This window comes from Diadema antillarum, unplaced genomic scaffold (genome assembly GCF_040938485.1).
Source record: "Diadema antillarum isolate AM-2024a unplaced genomic scaffold, OU_Dant_1.0 seq00002391_RagTag, whole genome shotgun sequence".
Classification (NCBI taxonomy): Eukaryota; Metazoa; Echinodermata; class Echinoidea; order Diadematoida; family Diadematidae; genus Diadema; species Diadema antillarum.
Window position 1 is genome coordinate 70,870 of NW_027273002.1, and position 18,674 is coordinate 89,543.

Here is an 18,674-nt window from a genome sequence, read left to right on the forward strand (position 1 = left end):
CTGTATATAACAAGAAAACCGGAGAACAGGTGAGACCCCTGTATCCCCTAACAAGAAAACCGGAGAACAGGTGAGACCCCTGTATATAACAAGAAAATTGGAAAGTATATAACAAGAAAATGGAAAGTATATATAACAAGAAAACAAGAGAACAGGTGAAACCCCTGTATATAACAAGAAAATTGGAAAGTATACATATAAACGAGAAAACAGGAGAACAGGTGAAACCCCTGTAAAAACAAGAAAACCAGAGAACAGGTGAAACCGCTGTGTATAACAAGAAAACCGGAGAACAGGTGAAACCCCTGTATATAACAAGAAAATTGGAAAGTATACATACAATCAAGAAAACAAGAAACGAGTGAAACCCCTGTATATAAACTGGAACAGAAGTGCAGAGAGTCATAATGATAAATAAATGCAAAGAGTGATAGTACACAAAAAGTGCAACCAGTGATTTAACTGAATAAGTAGAAGGGGTGGAATTGCAGAATAAGTGTTAAGAGTAATATTGGAGATTAAATACAAAGAGTGATATTACACTAAAAAGAGGAAAGAGTGATATTAGGGATAAACAGAGATCTGAAAGTACGAGTACTAAAAAACATTGTCATTTGTGAATTTGTCTTGGGATATAAATTGTGATAGAGAAAAAACGGGCTTGATTAGAGTAAATACAATCTTATAAAATTGCTATTACATACTTTAGAAATAGGCAAATTTGTAAAAAAAAAAGGGAACCAACCTGGGATATTTAAAGTTGCACAAATAGAAGACTGTGATTACAAAGATAAAACTCTATCTGCTGTAACTGAATTTGAATCTTCAGCAAACCTGAATCTTTGATCCTACTCTATCTTGAAAGAACTTGAAATAATTTCAAAGAGAATCAGAGAGAGAGAGAGAGTCTCAGAATCAGAGGCAGAAAGAGTCGGAATCAAAGACAGAAAGAGTTAGAATCAAAGAGAGAAAGAGTAATAAGAGAGGAAGAGTCAGAATTGAAGAGAAAAAGAGTCGAAATCTAACAAAAGAGTTTTAAGGAGTGTTGAATAAAGAGTGCACTCCGTAAAGGAGGTGAAAACTATAAAGCAATCAGAATTGAAGAGAATCATAATTGAAAGAGAATTCTCTTACAGGAGGCGAGAAGTTTGCTGAAAATTTAAAAATAGAAATATAGTCTTGCATCACTTGAGAAACGGTGTCTTGAGTGGGGAATTTACGGTAAAAGAGAATTGAAGAGCGCCATCTTAAGACAAAAGCATTATATCTGGTAAACGTTATTGCGGTAGACAATACAAGTCTTCTTCTGGTGGCAAGACAGGTGTACACAAAGATAAGCAAAGGTGAAAGTGCTATAATCGCGTTCCTGAAATTGCCGCAGTAGCCATTACTAGCAGGTAATAGACAAAGAGCGCCACCTGTTGGTAGAAACAATTAAGAATACACACATTGCACAAAATAATTTTTCTTGGCAGACAAAAAGCGACACCTATTGGTAGTAACTAATTAAACAACACACCTTGTACAAATAATTTTTCTCGGTAGATAAGAAGCGCCACCTGTTGGTAGAAACATTATAAGGACTGGTGTCACAGCCTCATTGCAAGTACATTGTACAGTGTAATACAGTTCACGTATCATATATTAGCTTTCAAGGCAATACAATTCTACAATTTTGTTGTCAATTGCAATACAGAGTACCAGGGGTAGACCTGATTCATATAAGTATAGTGATTCAAGGAATATATTGATTGAACAGTACATTTATTTGGTAATAGGTACCTACTTTCAAAGCCCTGTAGTTTGACAATGGAAGCAAGTGAATTCAAGAATGTTATTGGTGATATCCTAGATATCCTCCATAGTTGCGACTTGAGAAATGTAGAGGTCAGTGAATGTGATGCATGTTGTAATGTGATCAATGAAAATGAAAGCAGAGTACCATGTGAGGATTGTGGCAAGCAGTTTCATGTGATGTGTACAGGAACTATTTCTGAGGCTAGACTGTGTGATGCAAGGTTGATTTGGATATGTTCAGCATGTGGAAGCAATAATATTGCCCATCGCATCTTTGACAAAATTGGCATTCCCTGTCATTTCAACAGATACGAGCTTCTCAAAGACATTGGTGATGAAGATTCTAGTGCTGATGTTTCACATTCATCATGCAAGAGCAACCAGAGAAGGAAACCAAGCAAGAGACTGAAAAAGAGGTACCGGTATGTGAAAAGAAAGGACAATGGAATTCTAGAAATGACAAATGTGTGTGTGCAGAAAAGAGCAGATTGTGAGAGAGATGAATCAGATTCGACTTTCATGACAAATCTGACCAAGAGCCAATTTCAGCCATTAGAAATTGCAGTTGATGATGGTTGGAGAACTGTGAAATCAAGGAAGACAAAAGTGACTACATCCCAAACAATGACTGACAATCCCAAGACCAAGACCTTTAACAAGAGCTCAGTGAGATCAGTAAATGGTGTGCCTCTCCAACCTGGTGTGACCTACATTGGCAAAGCAATGAAAGCCTACTATCTTGAAAAACAGAAAAGAGCCAAGACCAGCAAGGGCAAGAAATCAAAAGCAGAAACGAAGCAAAAAGAACCTGGTAAACTCGTGAAGCAAAATGTGAATGCAAACTTGGACACAGAACGAAATGATAGTCTGCAGGTATATACTGAATCTGTATTGAATGTATATTCAAAGTGTGTTCAGTCACCTCATGTGATGGCAAAATACACTGAGCAAATCTATGCAAAAACACAGAGAAGTTGGGCTGATGTGGCTAAAAGCACTCCGAATATGAGTAATGAATGTTGCGTACCGAAATGTGATCAGACTACATGTGCCTCTGTCCCTTCCACAGACATTGAAAAAGAAGTTTGGAATGTGAACAGGCTCTATGGAGGTGGAAATGCACGGCAACCAAGAAAGAAAGGTCGTTTCACGAAGATCAACAGACAAAGTGTACTACCGGAAAAAAATGCTGACTCACAGGTGCGTAATAATGGAAAGGTCAAACCTGACATTCCTGAAGGAGAACATGTAGCAAAGAATGAAAAGTTGTGTAAGAATGAAACATCTGACCATGAGGACAGTAATTCCACAAGCAGAGACAACACAAGCTCGAATGATATCTCCAAAGTGAAACGTGACAGAATGCACAATGTGCATGATCTGAACCCATGTTACAGTGAAAGAAAAGATGTTGAAAGTGACAGACAAATATCAGTGAAGGAATTGTTCCCTGTGAATTCTTGTACAGATGTAAGTGTTCACTCTCCATGTCACAGACCTGTTTCAGCTACACAGTGTGCTGAAGTTTGTAATGAATCAATATTCTTGCCTGAAAGTGAAAAAACTACTAATCCATCTGACTGCATAGTAATGAATGATGATTCTGCGAAAAGTGCTGACCACCACAATTCATATGATGTACAGGAATCAATAGTACATGTATTAGATGATGAACCAGCTGCAAGTGATTTAGAGACTGAAGAACGTGTCTGTAAGCATGTTTCACTCTCAAGTTCTGAATGTGGTAGAAGGCAATCATATCCTATGACCAAAACAATCGCACAAGGAAATTTTAATCAAGGTGATCAACGATTTGGTTACACTGCTGGCAAACAATGTGCATGTAATTCCCTTGTGGCAGTTCTCTACACCCAAACCAAGAATGGAATCGAAATGAGATCTCGTGATCTTGATCAGATTCTGACACTTGGGAATGAGTTGTATTATTACATAAAGAAGGATTCACCACTGAATGAAGAGCTTGTAATGATAGATGAATTACCCAAGGAACTTCATATTCTGGATGAAAAATTTCAAATAACCTATGCTGAATCAAAATATGGAGTGTTGGATGGAAATCAAAACAATTTGTCAAATTTTGGTGCTTTGTCATTGAGCCAAGCCTTAGAACAAGAACTATGCAGATATGATGCATGTCTTATGAATTTTGCTGAGAGTACATTTGCAATCATTACACATGACAATGGTTATTATGTATTTGATTCTCATTCCAGAAGTCATGATGGGTACTTGGTACAAGATGGATGCAGTGTCTTGCTTAGCATTTCATCATGGCAAGGTATACAGGTACACTGTTTGAATTTGGCAAAATCAATGGCATGTGATTTACGTACTACTCAGTTTGAACTAACCGGTCTGGCATTAGAATCCAATTCTAAGAAAAATGCATTGACAACTAGTGGCTCCAAGAGATCAAACTCAGTAAATACTGCATGGAGGAATACAAATGATCAAAATAGCAACATTTCAAAACATTGTGATCATGTTAAAGGAACTAACAGTGATAGCTGTAAGACTCAAAATGAAACAAAGAAAAACAGAGTAAATGTAAACAGTGATGGCTATGGGAAAGAGAATGAAGTTGAATTTGTTTCAGTTGAAAAGACAACAGAAAGAAGAGATCGAAATTTCAAATTTGTGCCGATTACATACGTAGACAAACAGTCTTTGTGCAATAAATTGAATTTCAGTTACAGTGGTACTGCCAATGAATCAATGGAGGATAGAAATGAAAGTTTGTATATTGGGAAACCTGTAAATATCAAGAGAGTTATGGGTGATGGCAACTGCTTTTACAGAAGTATTGCTCATGTAGTTACTGGCAGCGAAAGAAACCATTTCATTCTCAGGAAATCCAATGTGGCACATTTACTGGAAACGGGTGATTTATTTAAAAATGTAATAGACACAATGAAATATCAGAGTGTCAGGGATTTTGTACTTCAAGAGAAATTGATGGATTTAGGAACATGGGCTGGTCACACTGATATTAGTTCAATGGCACATATGCTAGATCGTGATATATATGTGTATGATGATCGAACAGAAAATTGGCAAATACTGTCTGCAAGGAAGCCTGGATACTACAACAAAGTAACAACTGAGAGAGGCATATATATTCTGTTCACTGGAGGCAATCATTTTGATGCAGTGGAAAGTGTAACTACTGTTCTGTCTAGTAGTTTGAATGAGAAGTTACCTGTATTTCATGTGAATTCAGATAGAAGTGTAGAAAATAAGAAGGAAGGTCATGATTTATCACATAAGATTACTAAAACCCTAACATTAAAGAAATGTAGTGTTAGAATGAGGAAAATGACACAAAAACAAATAATGGTATCAAACCTGCAAGAGACACAAATTCCATTGCAAAACACATGTGATGAGACAGTAAATGCCGACATTGATGCATCTGAGGTGAAGCAAGTGGGAGAAATAAAAAAGATTGATCTCATGTACAGACCTGTGAATAAATCTGATAGAGAGAAGCTTTGTTGCAAATTAGGTATAAAGGTTAATGACAAATGTAGCAGTAATGATATGCAAAAAGATATGGTAGAAAAGGGTGATATTACTATCCTGTCACAACCATTGACTATCTATAGAATTACTGGTGATGGAAATTGCTTTTACAGAGCTATATCATATGTCATATGTGGCAAGGAAGATTCACACCGTGATGTTCGAAAAGCAATAGTTAAGCATATTTTACAAAACAAGGAAGATTATGTTAGCCTTTTGAGATCAGGATACACAGATATTGTAAAATACATTGCAAAGGAAAGAGTATTTGACAATGACACATGGGCTACAGAACTGGAAATAATGGCCTTATCAAATTTACTAGATACTGATATTTATATATATGAAAATTATGGTTCAAAATGGAAATTATTTGGTGGGAGCAAACTTCAGTTTGGAATTATCACATCAGAAAGAGGTATTTACTTGCAACACACAAATGGCAATCATTATGATGTTGTAGAATCTGTCTGTCCAACGATCCAAAAATCAAGTTCATTTCAAAAGCTGTCAAGATCACAAAATATTTCTGATATGAAAACACCTGTGACAAGAAAGAGAAAACTCACAACAAGGAGGAAAGTTACAAAACAAGTTGATGATTGTCAAATCAATGTATTGAACGATGAAGAATTAGAGGATGACATGGAACGTGCAGTTAAAATGAGTAGGCACCCTAAAGAATATGAAGAAGTTAATACTACTATGCAAACTACAAAAAGGAAAAAACGAAGAAAAAAACGTAATGCTAATATCACCAGACAAAAAAATAGAGATCAAATGAGAGCACAAAGAGAGAAGAAAAAAAATGAGGAAAGGCAGTTAAAAACAGATTTTTTTTCAAATGATCAGTCTTTTCCATTCCGCAAAGTTAAAAAAGCAGCTGCAGAGAAAGTAAAATATCAAACAGATATACCTTACAGGTTAAAAAAGAAAAACAAAATTAAGAAGAGACAAAAACACAAGTACACCTTGGATCCCACTTACAGAGAAAGGCTGAAGAAAATGAGAAAACTCAACTATGGAAGCAATGTTTTATATAGAGAGAGGCTTAAGAGACTGAGGAAAGCTAGATATCAAAATGATGCTTTATTCAGAGAAAAGCGTAAGAAACTGAGGAAAGCCAGATATCACAGCAATGCTTCATTCAGAGAGAGGCTAAAGAAAATTAAGAGAGCTATTTATCAAAACAATATTATATTCAGGGAAAGATATAAGAAAATTATGAGAAAAGTTGCTAACATTAAGTACAAGACAAATTCTGTGTACAGACAGCAAGTTGCAATGAGAAACGTGAAACGAAAAAAGCAAGAGAAAATTGATACGAGAAATTGTGATCATGTTTTGAAAAAATTTAGGGAAATTGTTTCACATGGCCCTGAATATGTATGTTGTGTATGTTTGAAATTATTATTCAAGAATCAAGTATTGAAGTGCATAAAAGCAAAATATAATGATACGAAATGCTTAAAAGAGGAGTACTTGCATACATGCAGTGATGACTGTGATGTTGACTGTCAAATAGTAAAGTCACCAAGAAATTCTTTATGGATTTGTTACACTTGCCACAGGAAATTATTAGCTGGTAATATGCCTGCTGAAGCTAGCAGAAATAATTTAGAATTACATGCTATTCCTGCAGAACTTGGAAATCTGAATCAGTTGGAAACACATTTGATAGCTCTAAACATTCCATTTATGAAAATTTTGAACCTGCCTAAAGGAGGACAATATGGAGTACATGGCCCAACAGTTTGTGTACCTTCGCGCACAGATGAAACTGTAAAGATATTACCTCGACCAGAGACTGATGATCAATTCATTCGTGTAAAATTGAAGAGGAAACTGTCTTATAAAGGATATTATGAATATCAGTTTGTCAAGAAAAAGAATGTGCTAGCTGCATTGGAATATTTGAAGAAAAATAATAAGTGGTATTCTGATATTGCTATAGATAATGAATGGAGCTCTGATTTATCAGAGAAAAATAGTCAAGCAGCTTGTGTTAAACCATTGGATTCAAATGAAACTAATGATGATGACGATGATGACAATGATATAGAGGATGATCAAGATGGACGATTACAAGGCATTCAGTTGGACACATGTTTACAGAAGGTTGATATGAGGCAGGAAGTGCTTGATCAGTTTTTCGATGATATTATATGTTGTGCACCTTGTGAAAAGAATAGTCCTGTATCGCTGTTGATGGATAAGAGTAATGAGGCAAAATGTTTTCCTGCTCTATTTCCAACTGGCCAGCCAACATTTCATGATACCAGGTACACTGAAGTAACACTTGGTCGTTATTTACATAATCGCCTGATGCATGTAGACAACAGATTTGCAGAAAATACAGAATATATATTTTATGCTCAGTGTATATATGAACTGCAACAAATACTTTCTAATGTTTCTATAGCTCTCAGAAAAAGCTCAGAAGAAATAGATAATTCTATATCGATGCAATGTTCAGATCTAAAAGATGCAAGAAAACTTCATGAGATACTGGATTCGAATAAAGGATACAAATTTCTGAAACAAATACGGGGAACACCTCCATACTGGCAATCTACGCAGAAAGATGTATTAGCAATGGTTAGACAACTTGGAAAGCCTACATGGTTTGCATCATTTACTTCAGCTGAGATGAGATGGCCTGAAGTTATTAATACATTGCTGAATCAGCAAGGTGATAGAAGAAAAGCAAGTGATCTCGATTGGACAGATAAGTGTAATTTATTAAAGTCAAATCCAGTGACAGTAGCTCGTATGTTTGACAGACGCTTTCATGCATTTTTGAACAAAGTGATTCTTTCTCCGGCAGAACCTATTGGCAAAATAATTGACTACTTCTACAGAATTGAATTTCAACAGAGAGGATCTCCACACACACACTGTTTATTCTGGGTTGAAAACGCACCTAAATTGGGTATTGACAAAGATGAAAATGTCACAGATTTTGTTGATAAGTACATTTCATGCAACATTCCATGTGAGGATGAAGATGAAGAACTATATGAAATAGTGAAGAATGTTCAACTTCATTCAAAGAAACATTCAAAATCATGCAAGAAAAAGGGAACTACCTGTAGATTTAATTTTCCAAGACCACCTTCTGAGAAAACATTTGTTGTGAGGCCTGATGATAATCTGGAAGTTACAGATAAAGCTCAAGATATTCTGTCTACAGTAAAGAATTCATCATGTATGGAACGGACATATGATAATGCTAGACAGCTCTTTGAAGTTCTTGGGATGTGTCAAAAGGAATTTGAAGATGCCTATAATGCTGTAGCTACAAAAGAAGATATAGTCATGAGAAGAGATCCAAAAGATATATGGGTGAATCAATACAATCCATTCTTACTCAGAGCTTGGAATGCCAATATGGATTTGCAGTATATAACAAATGAGTATGCCTGCATTGTTTATGTTGTGTCATACATGTCAAAAGCAGAAAGAGAGATGGGTTTGCTCTTGAAAAATGCAGAAAGTGAAATGAAAGAGGGCAATGAAGATGCTCGGAAAAGCATGAAAGAAATAGGACATGTGTATATGCAAAACCGTGAAGTTTCAGCGCAAGAAAGTGTGTATCGTGTTTGTAGCCTGAGACTGAAGGAGTGCTCAAGAAAAGTAGAGTTTATACCTGTTGGACCAAACCCTGTGAGAATGAGTTTACCATTGAGTGTTATTCAAAGCAGACGAGACGATGATGATAGGAGTCCATGGATGCCAAACAGAATTGATAAATATAAAGCCCGACCTGATGATTTTGAATTTGAAAATATGTGTTTAGCCACATTTTGTTCAAAGTATAGACTACTCAGTGAATCTGATATAAAGGGTAAGAAACCGAAACAGAAAGTGTTCAAACTGAGAGATCAGCTGGGCTATGTACAAAAACGATCAAGAACCAATGATGCTGTAGTAAGATATCCTCGTTTTTCACCGACCGTAACCCCAGAAAAATATTATCAGAGTATACTGCAACTGTATTTGCCATTCCGCATTGATGAACAGTTAAAACCTAATCAATTTTTGACATATCAGGAATTTTACCAAACTGGATCTGTACGAATGTATAATAAGAATCTGGAAAGTGTCAAAAGTATTGTCAATGAAAATCTCAGACAGTTTGAAAAAAATGCTGATATAATTGATCAAGCACAAGAATATCTTGAGAAATTTGGTCCACAAGAAGATGCATGGGGATTACTCTGCCCAGAAACAGAAATTGAAAGACATGAAACAGCTAAAATCCATGAAGAAGTTGAAGATGCTGACAATGAATTTAGAATCCCAGATCTTGAGTCCAAATCTCAGGAGAAAGAGTCATATGGCATAGAATTTCGATCATGTAGCATTTCAAGAGAAGACAGTAATGTCTTATTAAGAACTTTAAATAGCAAGCAGCAAAAGGTGTTCTACAAAATACGTCAATGGTGTCTTGACAGAGTTAATGGAAAAGAACCAACAACATTTCAGATATTTGTGACAGGTGGTGCTGGAACAGGAAAAAGTCATCTAGTGAAATGCATATGTAATGAAGGGACAAGAATTCTTAGCAGAATGATGCATAATCCAGATGATACTTCAATTATGAAAGTAGCTCCAACTGGAATTGCAGCTTACAACATTGGTGGTAGTACTATTCATAATGCTCTGTCCATACCCATTTCTGCTACACTACCTTACCAACCCCTTGGAGAAGAAAAGATAAGTCATTTACGTAATCAGCTGGGTCAACTACAGATACTAATAATTGATGAAATATCCATGGTTGATCAGAAGCTGTTGTGGTATATACATGGACGTTTAAGGCAAATAAAGCAGATACGTGATAATACTCCATTTGGAAAGGTATCAGTTATTGCAGTTGGAGATTTCTATCAGTTACCCCCAGTAAAAGGTACTCCTTTGTATAAAGATACACTGCAAAGTTCTTTATGGACAGACAACTTCTCTATAATTAACTTGGATGAAATAATGAGACAAAAGGATGATGCAAAGTTTGCTGTTCTTTTGAACAAATTAAGGATAAAAGGAAAGACAGATGAATTATCTAGTGATGATATAGCAGTTCTTCAATCATGCCAAACTGGAGAACAATGTGAGGATGCATTGCATATATATTCTTCAAACAAACAAGTAAATGACTGGAATAAAATAATGCTTCACAAGAAATGCACAAATATCATATGTATTGATGCAGAAGATTCTGAACTTGATAATGAGGGTAAAAACAAAAGATGTGACAAGCCACGGAGATGTACTAAAGCTTCCTTGCTAGCGTATCTTTGGATTGCTGAAAATTCTAGAGTGATGCTTATCAAAAATGTGAATGTGACTAAAGGCTTATCAAATGGCTGCATTGGCACTGTAACTGACATAGTAAAAGTAAATGAAAACGCAAGACCTACAAATGTGGTGGTAAAATTTGACAATGAAAAGGTAGGAATTCAGTCAATAGAAATGCAACAGGAATCAATCGGGAAAAAATATACTAGGAAACAATTTCCCTTGAAATTAGCATATGCATGCACAATACATAAAGTACAAGGCATGACAGTGGAAAAAGCTGTTGTTTCTCTGAAAAATATATTTTTGCCTGGGCAAGCATATGTAGCTCTGAGCCGTGTTAGATCATTAGGTGGACTAACGATTGAAGATTTTGATCCAAAAGTTATGTATTGCAATCCAGCTGTTCAAGAAAGTTTAGAGAACATGCCAACATTTATTGATGACACAAACATTCGCACTGATGTCTCCATTGCAACTATGAGTATAATGTTACATAATATTCAAGGTCTTAAAGCACATTTCAAAGATATCCAATCAAATTTGCTATTTAAAAATTCTGATATTATTTGTTTAACTGAAACTTGGCTTAATGATGACATTTTTGATGTGAATTTAGATCAGTTTAAAATGTACAATCAGCCTCGGTCAAAGTCTTATTCTGATGAAAGTCCCTTATTTTCTGCACTGAAAAATCAAGCACATGGTGGAGTTGCAGTGTATAGTAAAGTCAAATCTATTAGTAGGCTGGATTTACATGTCAATAATTTAGAATATATTACATTTGCAGTAACTTGTTCTTCATGTCTCATTTCAGTGATATATAGACCTCCTAGATATGTCAAGAAACAATTTTGTAAGAAACTAAAGAGGTTACTTATAGAATTGCAGCAAAGAAGTACAAAATGCATAGTTATTGGTGACTTTAATGAAAATCTCAGACAAAATTCAAGTGATTCATGTGTGCATAAATTGATGTGTTCTTATGGATATCAACAACATGTACTTGATGCTACAACAGAAGGTGATACATTGATTGATCATGTATATAGCACAGGTATCGATACACTTCATGCTGAAGTTATTCCCCTTTATTACAGTTACCATGAAGCTATTAGAATACAGTTTTGATGAGTGGTATCATGAGTTTATGCAAAGTAATGTGGTATATTTTCAAATCAATAAAGATTTATTTTCTTTTGTCATATTTCCTTTTGTAATGCAGAATTAGGTAAACAGAATACTTCATTACAAATGTAGGAGAGAGTATACAACGATAAAAAAGACTCGGTAGTAGTGGTACACTATATTTAATACTGAAGTGATTGAAGTGAAAAGAAAAAAAATATGCAATGAGCAAAACATGCAAAGCATGGAGGGATCCACTGAAAAGATCATGCTTGTGAATATGAAGCAAAACTTCTACAAAAGTAAGATTACTACAGAAAAACTGACATTACAAGACAAAAATTGACAAGACGACTGTAATATTAAGACATCGGAATAGACAAAAACATATGACAAAAGTAATGATCTTTGTTTGTTGAAACAAATATTGTGATCCATGACAATGTGAAACGAAAAGATGAGTACTGTATCATTGAGAAATTACTTAGTGAGAGACTAATCCTGGCTGTAAGTGTATTTTGGCAATAGTGCTATAATAAGATATTAAGTGGCAGTTGATGTAGATACGAGATGAGATTTACCAATTTTGTTTCAAAGTAGTTGCTAATGACGGTCCATTAAAGCTCAGAAATGTGATCATTGCAGCATACAATCAATACAATGTAGAACAGAATTAAAATGAAATATATGTAGAGCAGATATAGAATTGAAGTAAAACAAAGCACACACATGAGACAGACATAGAGCAATATAACATAGCCTAGAAGATTATTGTGTTTACTATAGGAACTAGATTTTGCAAACTGATCATTTGAGGAAATGTATTGTTTATTAATGCAGAAAGTTGAATGCTAAGGAAAAGTTTTTTGATCGTGTGGTAAGTGTCAAGAGCAGTAGCAAAGCCAGGCAGGGGGGCACAAGGCTCCTGCCCCTTTATGGAATTTCTGGTCTGCCTCTGATGAAAAGATGAAAATCAAGGGAAAGCAGGTAATAAAAATGTTTAAATGACCCTGAACAAAGTAAAAGTTGTATATATATGCAAGATTCTAAATTAATTTACATCCATGTGTTGTAATTCATATCAATCAGTACTTCATAATAAAATACAGAAAGACAACTATGACTCATCATGTTTTTAACACAAGATTTGACTCGGTCATGTATGTGGTATATACCACAAGTTTTGAATCCTTTCACCCAAATCATTTTAACTAGTGCTCAAACCCCTGTTTCCTCAACAGTTTGTATTGATTGATTGCTATCATTTATTAGTGTTTGGCAGACATTGAGCAAGCAAAGAACTGGCGAAATAACACATCAGTCTTGGATTATATCCATCAATATCCAATGGCTTTTCTTTTGCCTGTTGAAGGTTGAAGTGGCCGGTGTTTGTGCCTGACACCTCCATCCTTTCATCCAAGTGTTGCAGAGGTAAGTTTGGTATCCTCTCCTTTTCAACACACTCGAGCCAAAGGCTCAAGTGAGCTATTGGGATCACGCTTCATCTGACATTTGTCGTACATTGTCCATCGTACGTCATGCATAAACTTTTTACATTTTCATCTTCTTGAAAATACCATGACTAATTTTCACCGAACTCGGCTGAAACCATGCTTTAAACCATAGACAATTATATGGGGCATCAAGTGTCATATAGCCTAATTTGTGACAAAATACTGTAAAACATGACATATTCGCAGCGCAATATTTTCACAAATTGGGGCTGATAGCACTTTATGTGGCGTGAAATTCTCGCTAATTGCCAGTGGCGTTTAGATCATATAAAAAAATAATATTCACAAAAGTAAGATGCACAAGAACATTCCTCTTTTTACGGTAGACCATGTGACACTTGGCGCTCCATACAAATTCTCCATAGATTAAAGCATGATATCAATTGCACCACCTTCGTGAATTTGGGACAATATGTCTGAAATATACACAAGAAAGCCTTTTGAAGTTAAAAGTCCATATCATTAACAGTTATCACAGTTAATTTTTCTCCCAGCACACAGATATCATATTTATGCTAATATTTCAATGATATTGAAAGAGGGATTTCTTGCATCGGTAACAGTAAGTCTTTCATGTCTTTTTCGCCAGGACTTGCTCAATAGAGAGAACATGCCAGGTTTGCAGTATTCTCTTGATGATACCGAGACTAGGAATCTACTATTGAAGGCCCAAATGATCGGACCATCTGTGGATTACATCTATCTCTACTGTGTAGATGACTGTCAACCCTACATCAAACTGCATGGCATGCAAGACACTCTCACTCACTATCCGTCACCATGCCCTGAATGTAGCTGGGAAAGAATCTGCTAGAGTGTGCCGTCTAAGCAGACTATTCGGCCTAACTGGGGAGGCAATTTTACCACTCTCCGCTCCGCTGCTCTCGCTTTGTCTACGCTTCAGCTGAATACTGTGTCTCTTCCTGAGGGCATAGGTGCCATACTAAGAGGGTGGACGCCCAACTCAACTCTGCTCTCTTCACCATCACAGGCTGCCTGAAATCAACCCCTACCCACCAGCTCCCTGTGCTAGTAGGCATTCCACCCCATCACCTTAGACGAGAAGCCACTACAAGACAGGGAGCACTGAAAGCTGCCACGAAGAATACCACCTCTTCCATAGCAAGATGCAGGATGTCTTCCCTAGACAGCGTCTTAAAAGGCAGGGAACCTGTTGTTGGCTCGTAATCGTCATCAATACATTGTATGTCGTAAACACATAACACTCACTCAATGATATTCCATTTACAAACTTGGAATGGTTGACAACAAAAACATGATGTTTCCCTGAAAACAAAACTCTTGACCTGGGTATTTGGTGTGTAGCTTGTTGATCACAACTTTGACTGCTAAATTGAATTCTGGTACAAAAACTGGTGATGTAGATGTTACTGCCAACAGCCATGTTGTGATCTGAGAAGTATTGCAGAACAAAGAATTATTTTTCTAAAGGATAATGAATGAAACTGTTTGTGACATTAGTGGATGTGTAGAAAATAAAATAGTTTGTCTATATGAAGGATTTCAGTGAAGATTCTCATTTTGCTAAATTACACATACTATCACTCGTATATATACAGGCAAATATTTGCTAGGTTTACATGCAACATGCAGTAAGATTATCATGTGTATGGAGTCTGTATTGCTTTTTGTTTTTTTGTTTTGTTTTTTGTTTTGCCTGAGCATGACATACCTTTTTGGATATGGAAATTCTGAGAATGCGCACTACTGTAAAAGTGGATATTTTTGCGCGACTAATTTTTCTTGCCTGGCCAGGTAAGAAGAGTTTCACGTGTTTTAATTCCACGGAATCAAGATAGTAATCAGGGGAGCATATGGCAAGCAAAAATATTAGCATGCTTTCATTTTCGCGCTAGTTTCTGATTGGGCGAAATGCGCAAAAATTGCCACTTTTACAGTAAGTGTATGCACAGCTCTAAGAGATATTTCATGATCATAAAGGCATACATAAAAGAGCATAATACATGGTAGTTTGCTGGTTTTATCAGAGTAAGTTGAATAACAGGAAAGAGTTAGTTTGCACTAAGAGTTGTACTCATCGGTAGTTTGATATACATATGTATTTATAATAGAGGTGCTGTGTATATTGTGAAGTGAATCAAGCAAAGAAAGGTTTGAATAGCCATAAGAGATACTCACATGTATATTCCATTTTTACATAAAATAAGGAGTTATTATTAGCTTAACAATGTCATGTAAAATGTATGAAGGATACCAAGAGTATGGTAGATATTGACCACCCTCATTGAACGTCAGATAGTTAAGTCAGTTGGTTTAGTGTGACCAGTGAGGCCTGTAATTCTTTGTGCTTTGATGAAAAAGAAATGCAGGGATATTGTTTTTAGCAGAGACTTATATTGTAAAAAAATGACATGTGTGCTTGTGCAAGTGCCATAGATTGTGTCAGACACCTGTTCAGTGGCAGATCCAGAAGGAAGGAGGGGGGGGGGGGGCGTAGGGAGAGTGTAGGAACACATACTTTGTTAGTTTGAAATAGCGACTAATCCGCCCGCTGCAAAGTTGGATCCACCGTTTCGACAGTTTAGATTGAGGTGCCACTTCAGATGGCCAGCGCGTTATATGGTATCGTTATTTAAGAAAACATTGTTTCAATAAGTTACAAGGCGTCTCCTATTACTCTTGACAATGTCAGGGCTTTGATGTAGATTTCAACACAATGACCAGTTAATTAATGTGTGTACTATATGAATGTCATAGGTATTCAGAATGTAATGTTATCTTGTATATGCCTTGGCTATTTGTATGCAGTTTGTACAGTTGTTTTTTTTTTTTTGTGTGTGTGATAATTTGTTATAATCTTAATTTCTTTTGCATGGTCATGACATTACCTTCGTAGAAGAAAACTTACCACGGGGGTATTCACAGCAACCAGGGGCCCGCTGCATAAAACTTACCATTGAATTTCAGTGGTAACTACCGTCAAAATTAGGCATCACAGCCAATCAGCATCAAGGATTATAAAATTTACCGCTAATTTGAAGATTTACTGCTAGAAAGGAGCGGTAAGTCCAGCAGTAAGGGTTTTATGCAACAGGGTCCTGATAAGTTGAGTGCCCATATTTCTAAAATATGACTTTATATGCTTTATGCAATACAGCTTACTCTAAATCGTCGGTTGAGAATATTGGCGTTAAGTTGTCTCCAAAGCCATAGTGTTCGAGACAACTTAACGCCCTTCTCATTCTCAACAGACGAAATGTAGTACATGTATAACGCTTAGAGGCTGCCATCGCAGAACTACATAAGCAACAAGACATGCAATTTTTGTGTCATACTTTGCAGATATGCTTTGTTTGTACCTTTCATTACAGATGTTTATTTGTCTGTGTTTTATCATGTCTATGCTATAATACATGGTTTTTGCTGGAAGCCGTTGAACCAACACACAGTTAAGTCAGATCAACCTCAAGTGTATTTTACAATCAGTTTTATTTGCTTTTTACAACCTGCATACTCAATTATGTACATGCATTGATATTGTTTTTTGGCAGGTAGTAAGACGGTGTACATACGGTTATTTATCCTTTTTTGTCGTACGTCAGTGCTGGTCAGGACTTACGTACTGGGGGGTGGCGGGGGGGAGGATACCTTGTAGCAGCACGTACCCCGTTAGTTTGACAATAAGTCCTTGGCTGAGAGAGAAAGCTATTTCAATTGGTATTATTATCATGTTACTCTCTCTTGATGCTCCCCCAATGGCAAAAAGAAACAAAAGAGGTAATTTTTGCTGACCACGTACTTCTTTGACCACGGTTATGTAAAAAGGTACACGTAGGCTTATCCCATAATACTTGCTATGTAGTCCCCTTTTCCCATCATTAACTGCAGTTCACGATCACGATCGAGGCCTCTTTGGAGAGTGACGTGGCCAATGTATTTCACCAAAGCGACCTGGGATTCTACTCGGACTGTCGCAATGGCTTGTACCTTGTACACCTATTTGTAATTGCCGCACCTTTACTATTATGTCCCCTCAAGCTTAAAACCTTTGTTTGAGCAGATACAGGTGATGCTCTTATATTCTCATTGAGAGTTGTATAATCAACTCACTGATTAATCAATAATTCTGTTGAAAGCACCCCATAATTATCACCTGCGTGTGAAACATAATGTACACAACAATAAAACGTGCATATTCATAATTGAACGTAATATTCAGTTGTCAACGACTGTTATTAGCAAAATTGAGTGGAGTCATAGCTCAGGAAGTTGGAATATGGCTGTATACTATGATGAGAGTGTGTTTGGTGCGCAGTCCAATTACATAACGATAACAGCATCTTGTCACATATAACAGGTCACGACGCCTACCTTCCAACAAATGCATTGGGCTTGTGATCCCTCTTTATTATTTGATGAAATCTTTGAAGGCTTCCATGGTGGTAGAACGTTGGGTGGTAGAAGGTTTCCCAGTCCACCACGTATTCTTTCTAGGGTAAGTGTGTGGCCCTGAAAAGGGCCTACCCAATCTCGACGTTTAGGCAAGCATGTTCTCGCCATTCGCAAGGGAAAATTATTACTTGTTGATAAAACCAAAAAAAAGTGAACATTCCCCATTTTGTTTTCGAAACGGTCCTCCTTTTATGGAATTCCTGGATCCGCCCCTGCTGTTAGTGTGCACCATTAGACCAGATGTCTTCAAATTTGTACATATCTAAACAAAGAGGAATGATAAATTCTGTGTAACCAGTGACCTACAACAAAAGACTGCTTTTGCCTCATTTTTGTGACAGCAAGTACAATACCTAATGATCATCACATGTTGGCGACACAAAGAGGTGAACCTTTGTTACAAAATATACCCAAAACGACATGCAAATGGAACACATTGCTATACATGTACAGGCATTTTGCTTTGTTTGGTCACACCAAATGAGTAGGACTAATAAGCAGTCTCTTATTATCATAATTGAGGTTCTGTGTGCAGTGAATAGATTGCATTCTGACATTGATATGCTGCACACGTCAGCTCTCACATTGCCAATGTCAACACTTGATCATGAGACGAAGAACAATGAAAAAAAAACAAACACACCAGTATGAAGGGTTTTATACTTGTGGATGAAGCTGTTTGTTATGTTTTTCAAACAGTTTGTGTGTGCGTGTGTGTGTGTGTGTGTGTGTGTGTTCCATGTACCATCCACAGCTAAACATGATTTTAATTAAGACCAAATTACAAAAGTAGACTTCCTTAGAATGAAATATACTGGGTAAAAAAATCTACGAATTAAGTTGTTACTAATGTTGAAGGGTTCAGTTGAGGGGACATTGGGCTTTTGATGTTTGGATTCTCATTTAGAAAAGGGAGTGGGAACTGTCATCTTTGGCACTGAATTCGGTTACTGTATA

At 36.4% G+C, this 18,674-nt stretch overlaps 2 protein-coding genes across 7 annotated transcripts in view; one reads left to right on the forward strand and one right to left on the reverse strand.

Moving 5' to 3' along the window:
* The window catches only part of LOC139714706 (uncharacterized), a 100,180-nt gene that overhangs the window by 52,295 nt on the left and 29,211 nt on the right, over positions 1-18,674 (reverse strand). The gene's annotated exons all lie outside the window — the stretch shown is intronic.
* LOC139714707 (uncharacterized) lies at positions 133-17,442 on the forward strand. Of its 5 annotated transcripts, XR_011709739.1 has the most exons (4): positions 133-2,997; positions 4,032-4,104; positions 13,142-13,200; positions 13,873-17,442. XR_011709739.1 is itself a non-coding variant. In XM_071626380.1 (2 exons), exons 1-2 carry the CDS (start codon positions 1,810-1,812, stop codon positions 4,038-4,040), a joined length of 1,197 nt encoding a protein of 398 aa, XP_071482481.1. In that variant the 5' UTR covers positions 133-1,809; the 3' UTR covers positions 4,041-6,152. The 5 variants fall into 5 exon arrangements, 1 of the variants encoding a protein (XP_071482481.1); XR_011709738.1 differs by lacking the exon at positions 13,873-17,442 and having other exon boundaries at positions 13,142-13,463; XR_011709737.1 differs by lacking the exon at positions 13,873-17,442 and having other exon boundaries at positions 4,032-4,096; positions 13,142-13,463.

What these genes read in the sequence shown, in the direction of transcription:
- LOC139714707 (XM_071626380.1), top strand. Translation starts at nt 1,810, where the DNA reads ATGGAAGCAAGTGAATTCAAGAATGTTATTGGTGATATCCTAGATATC.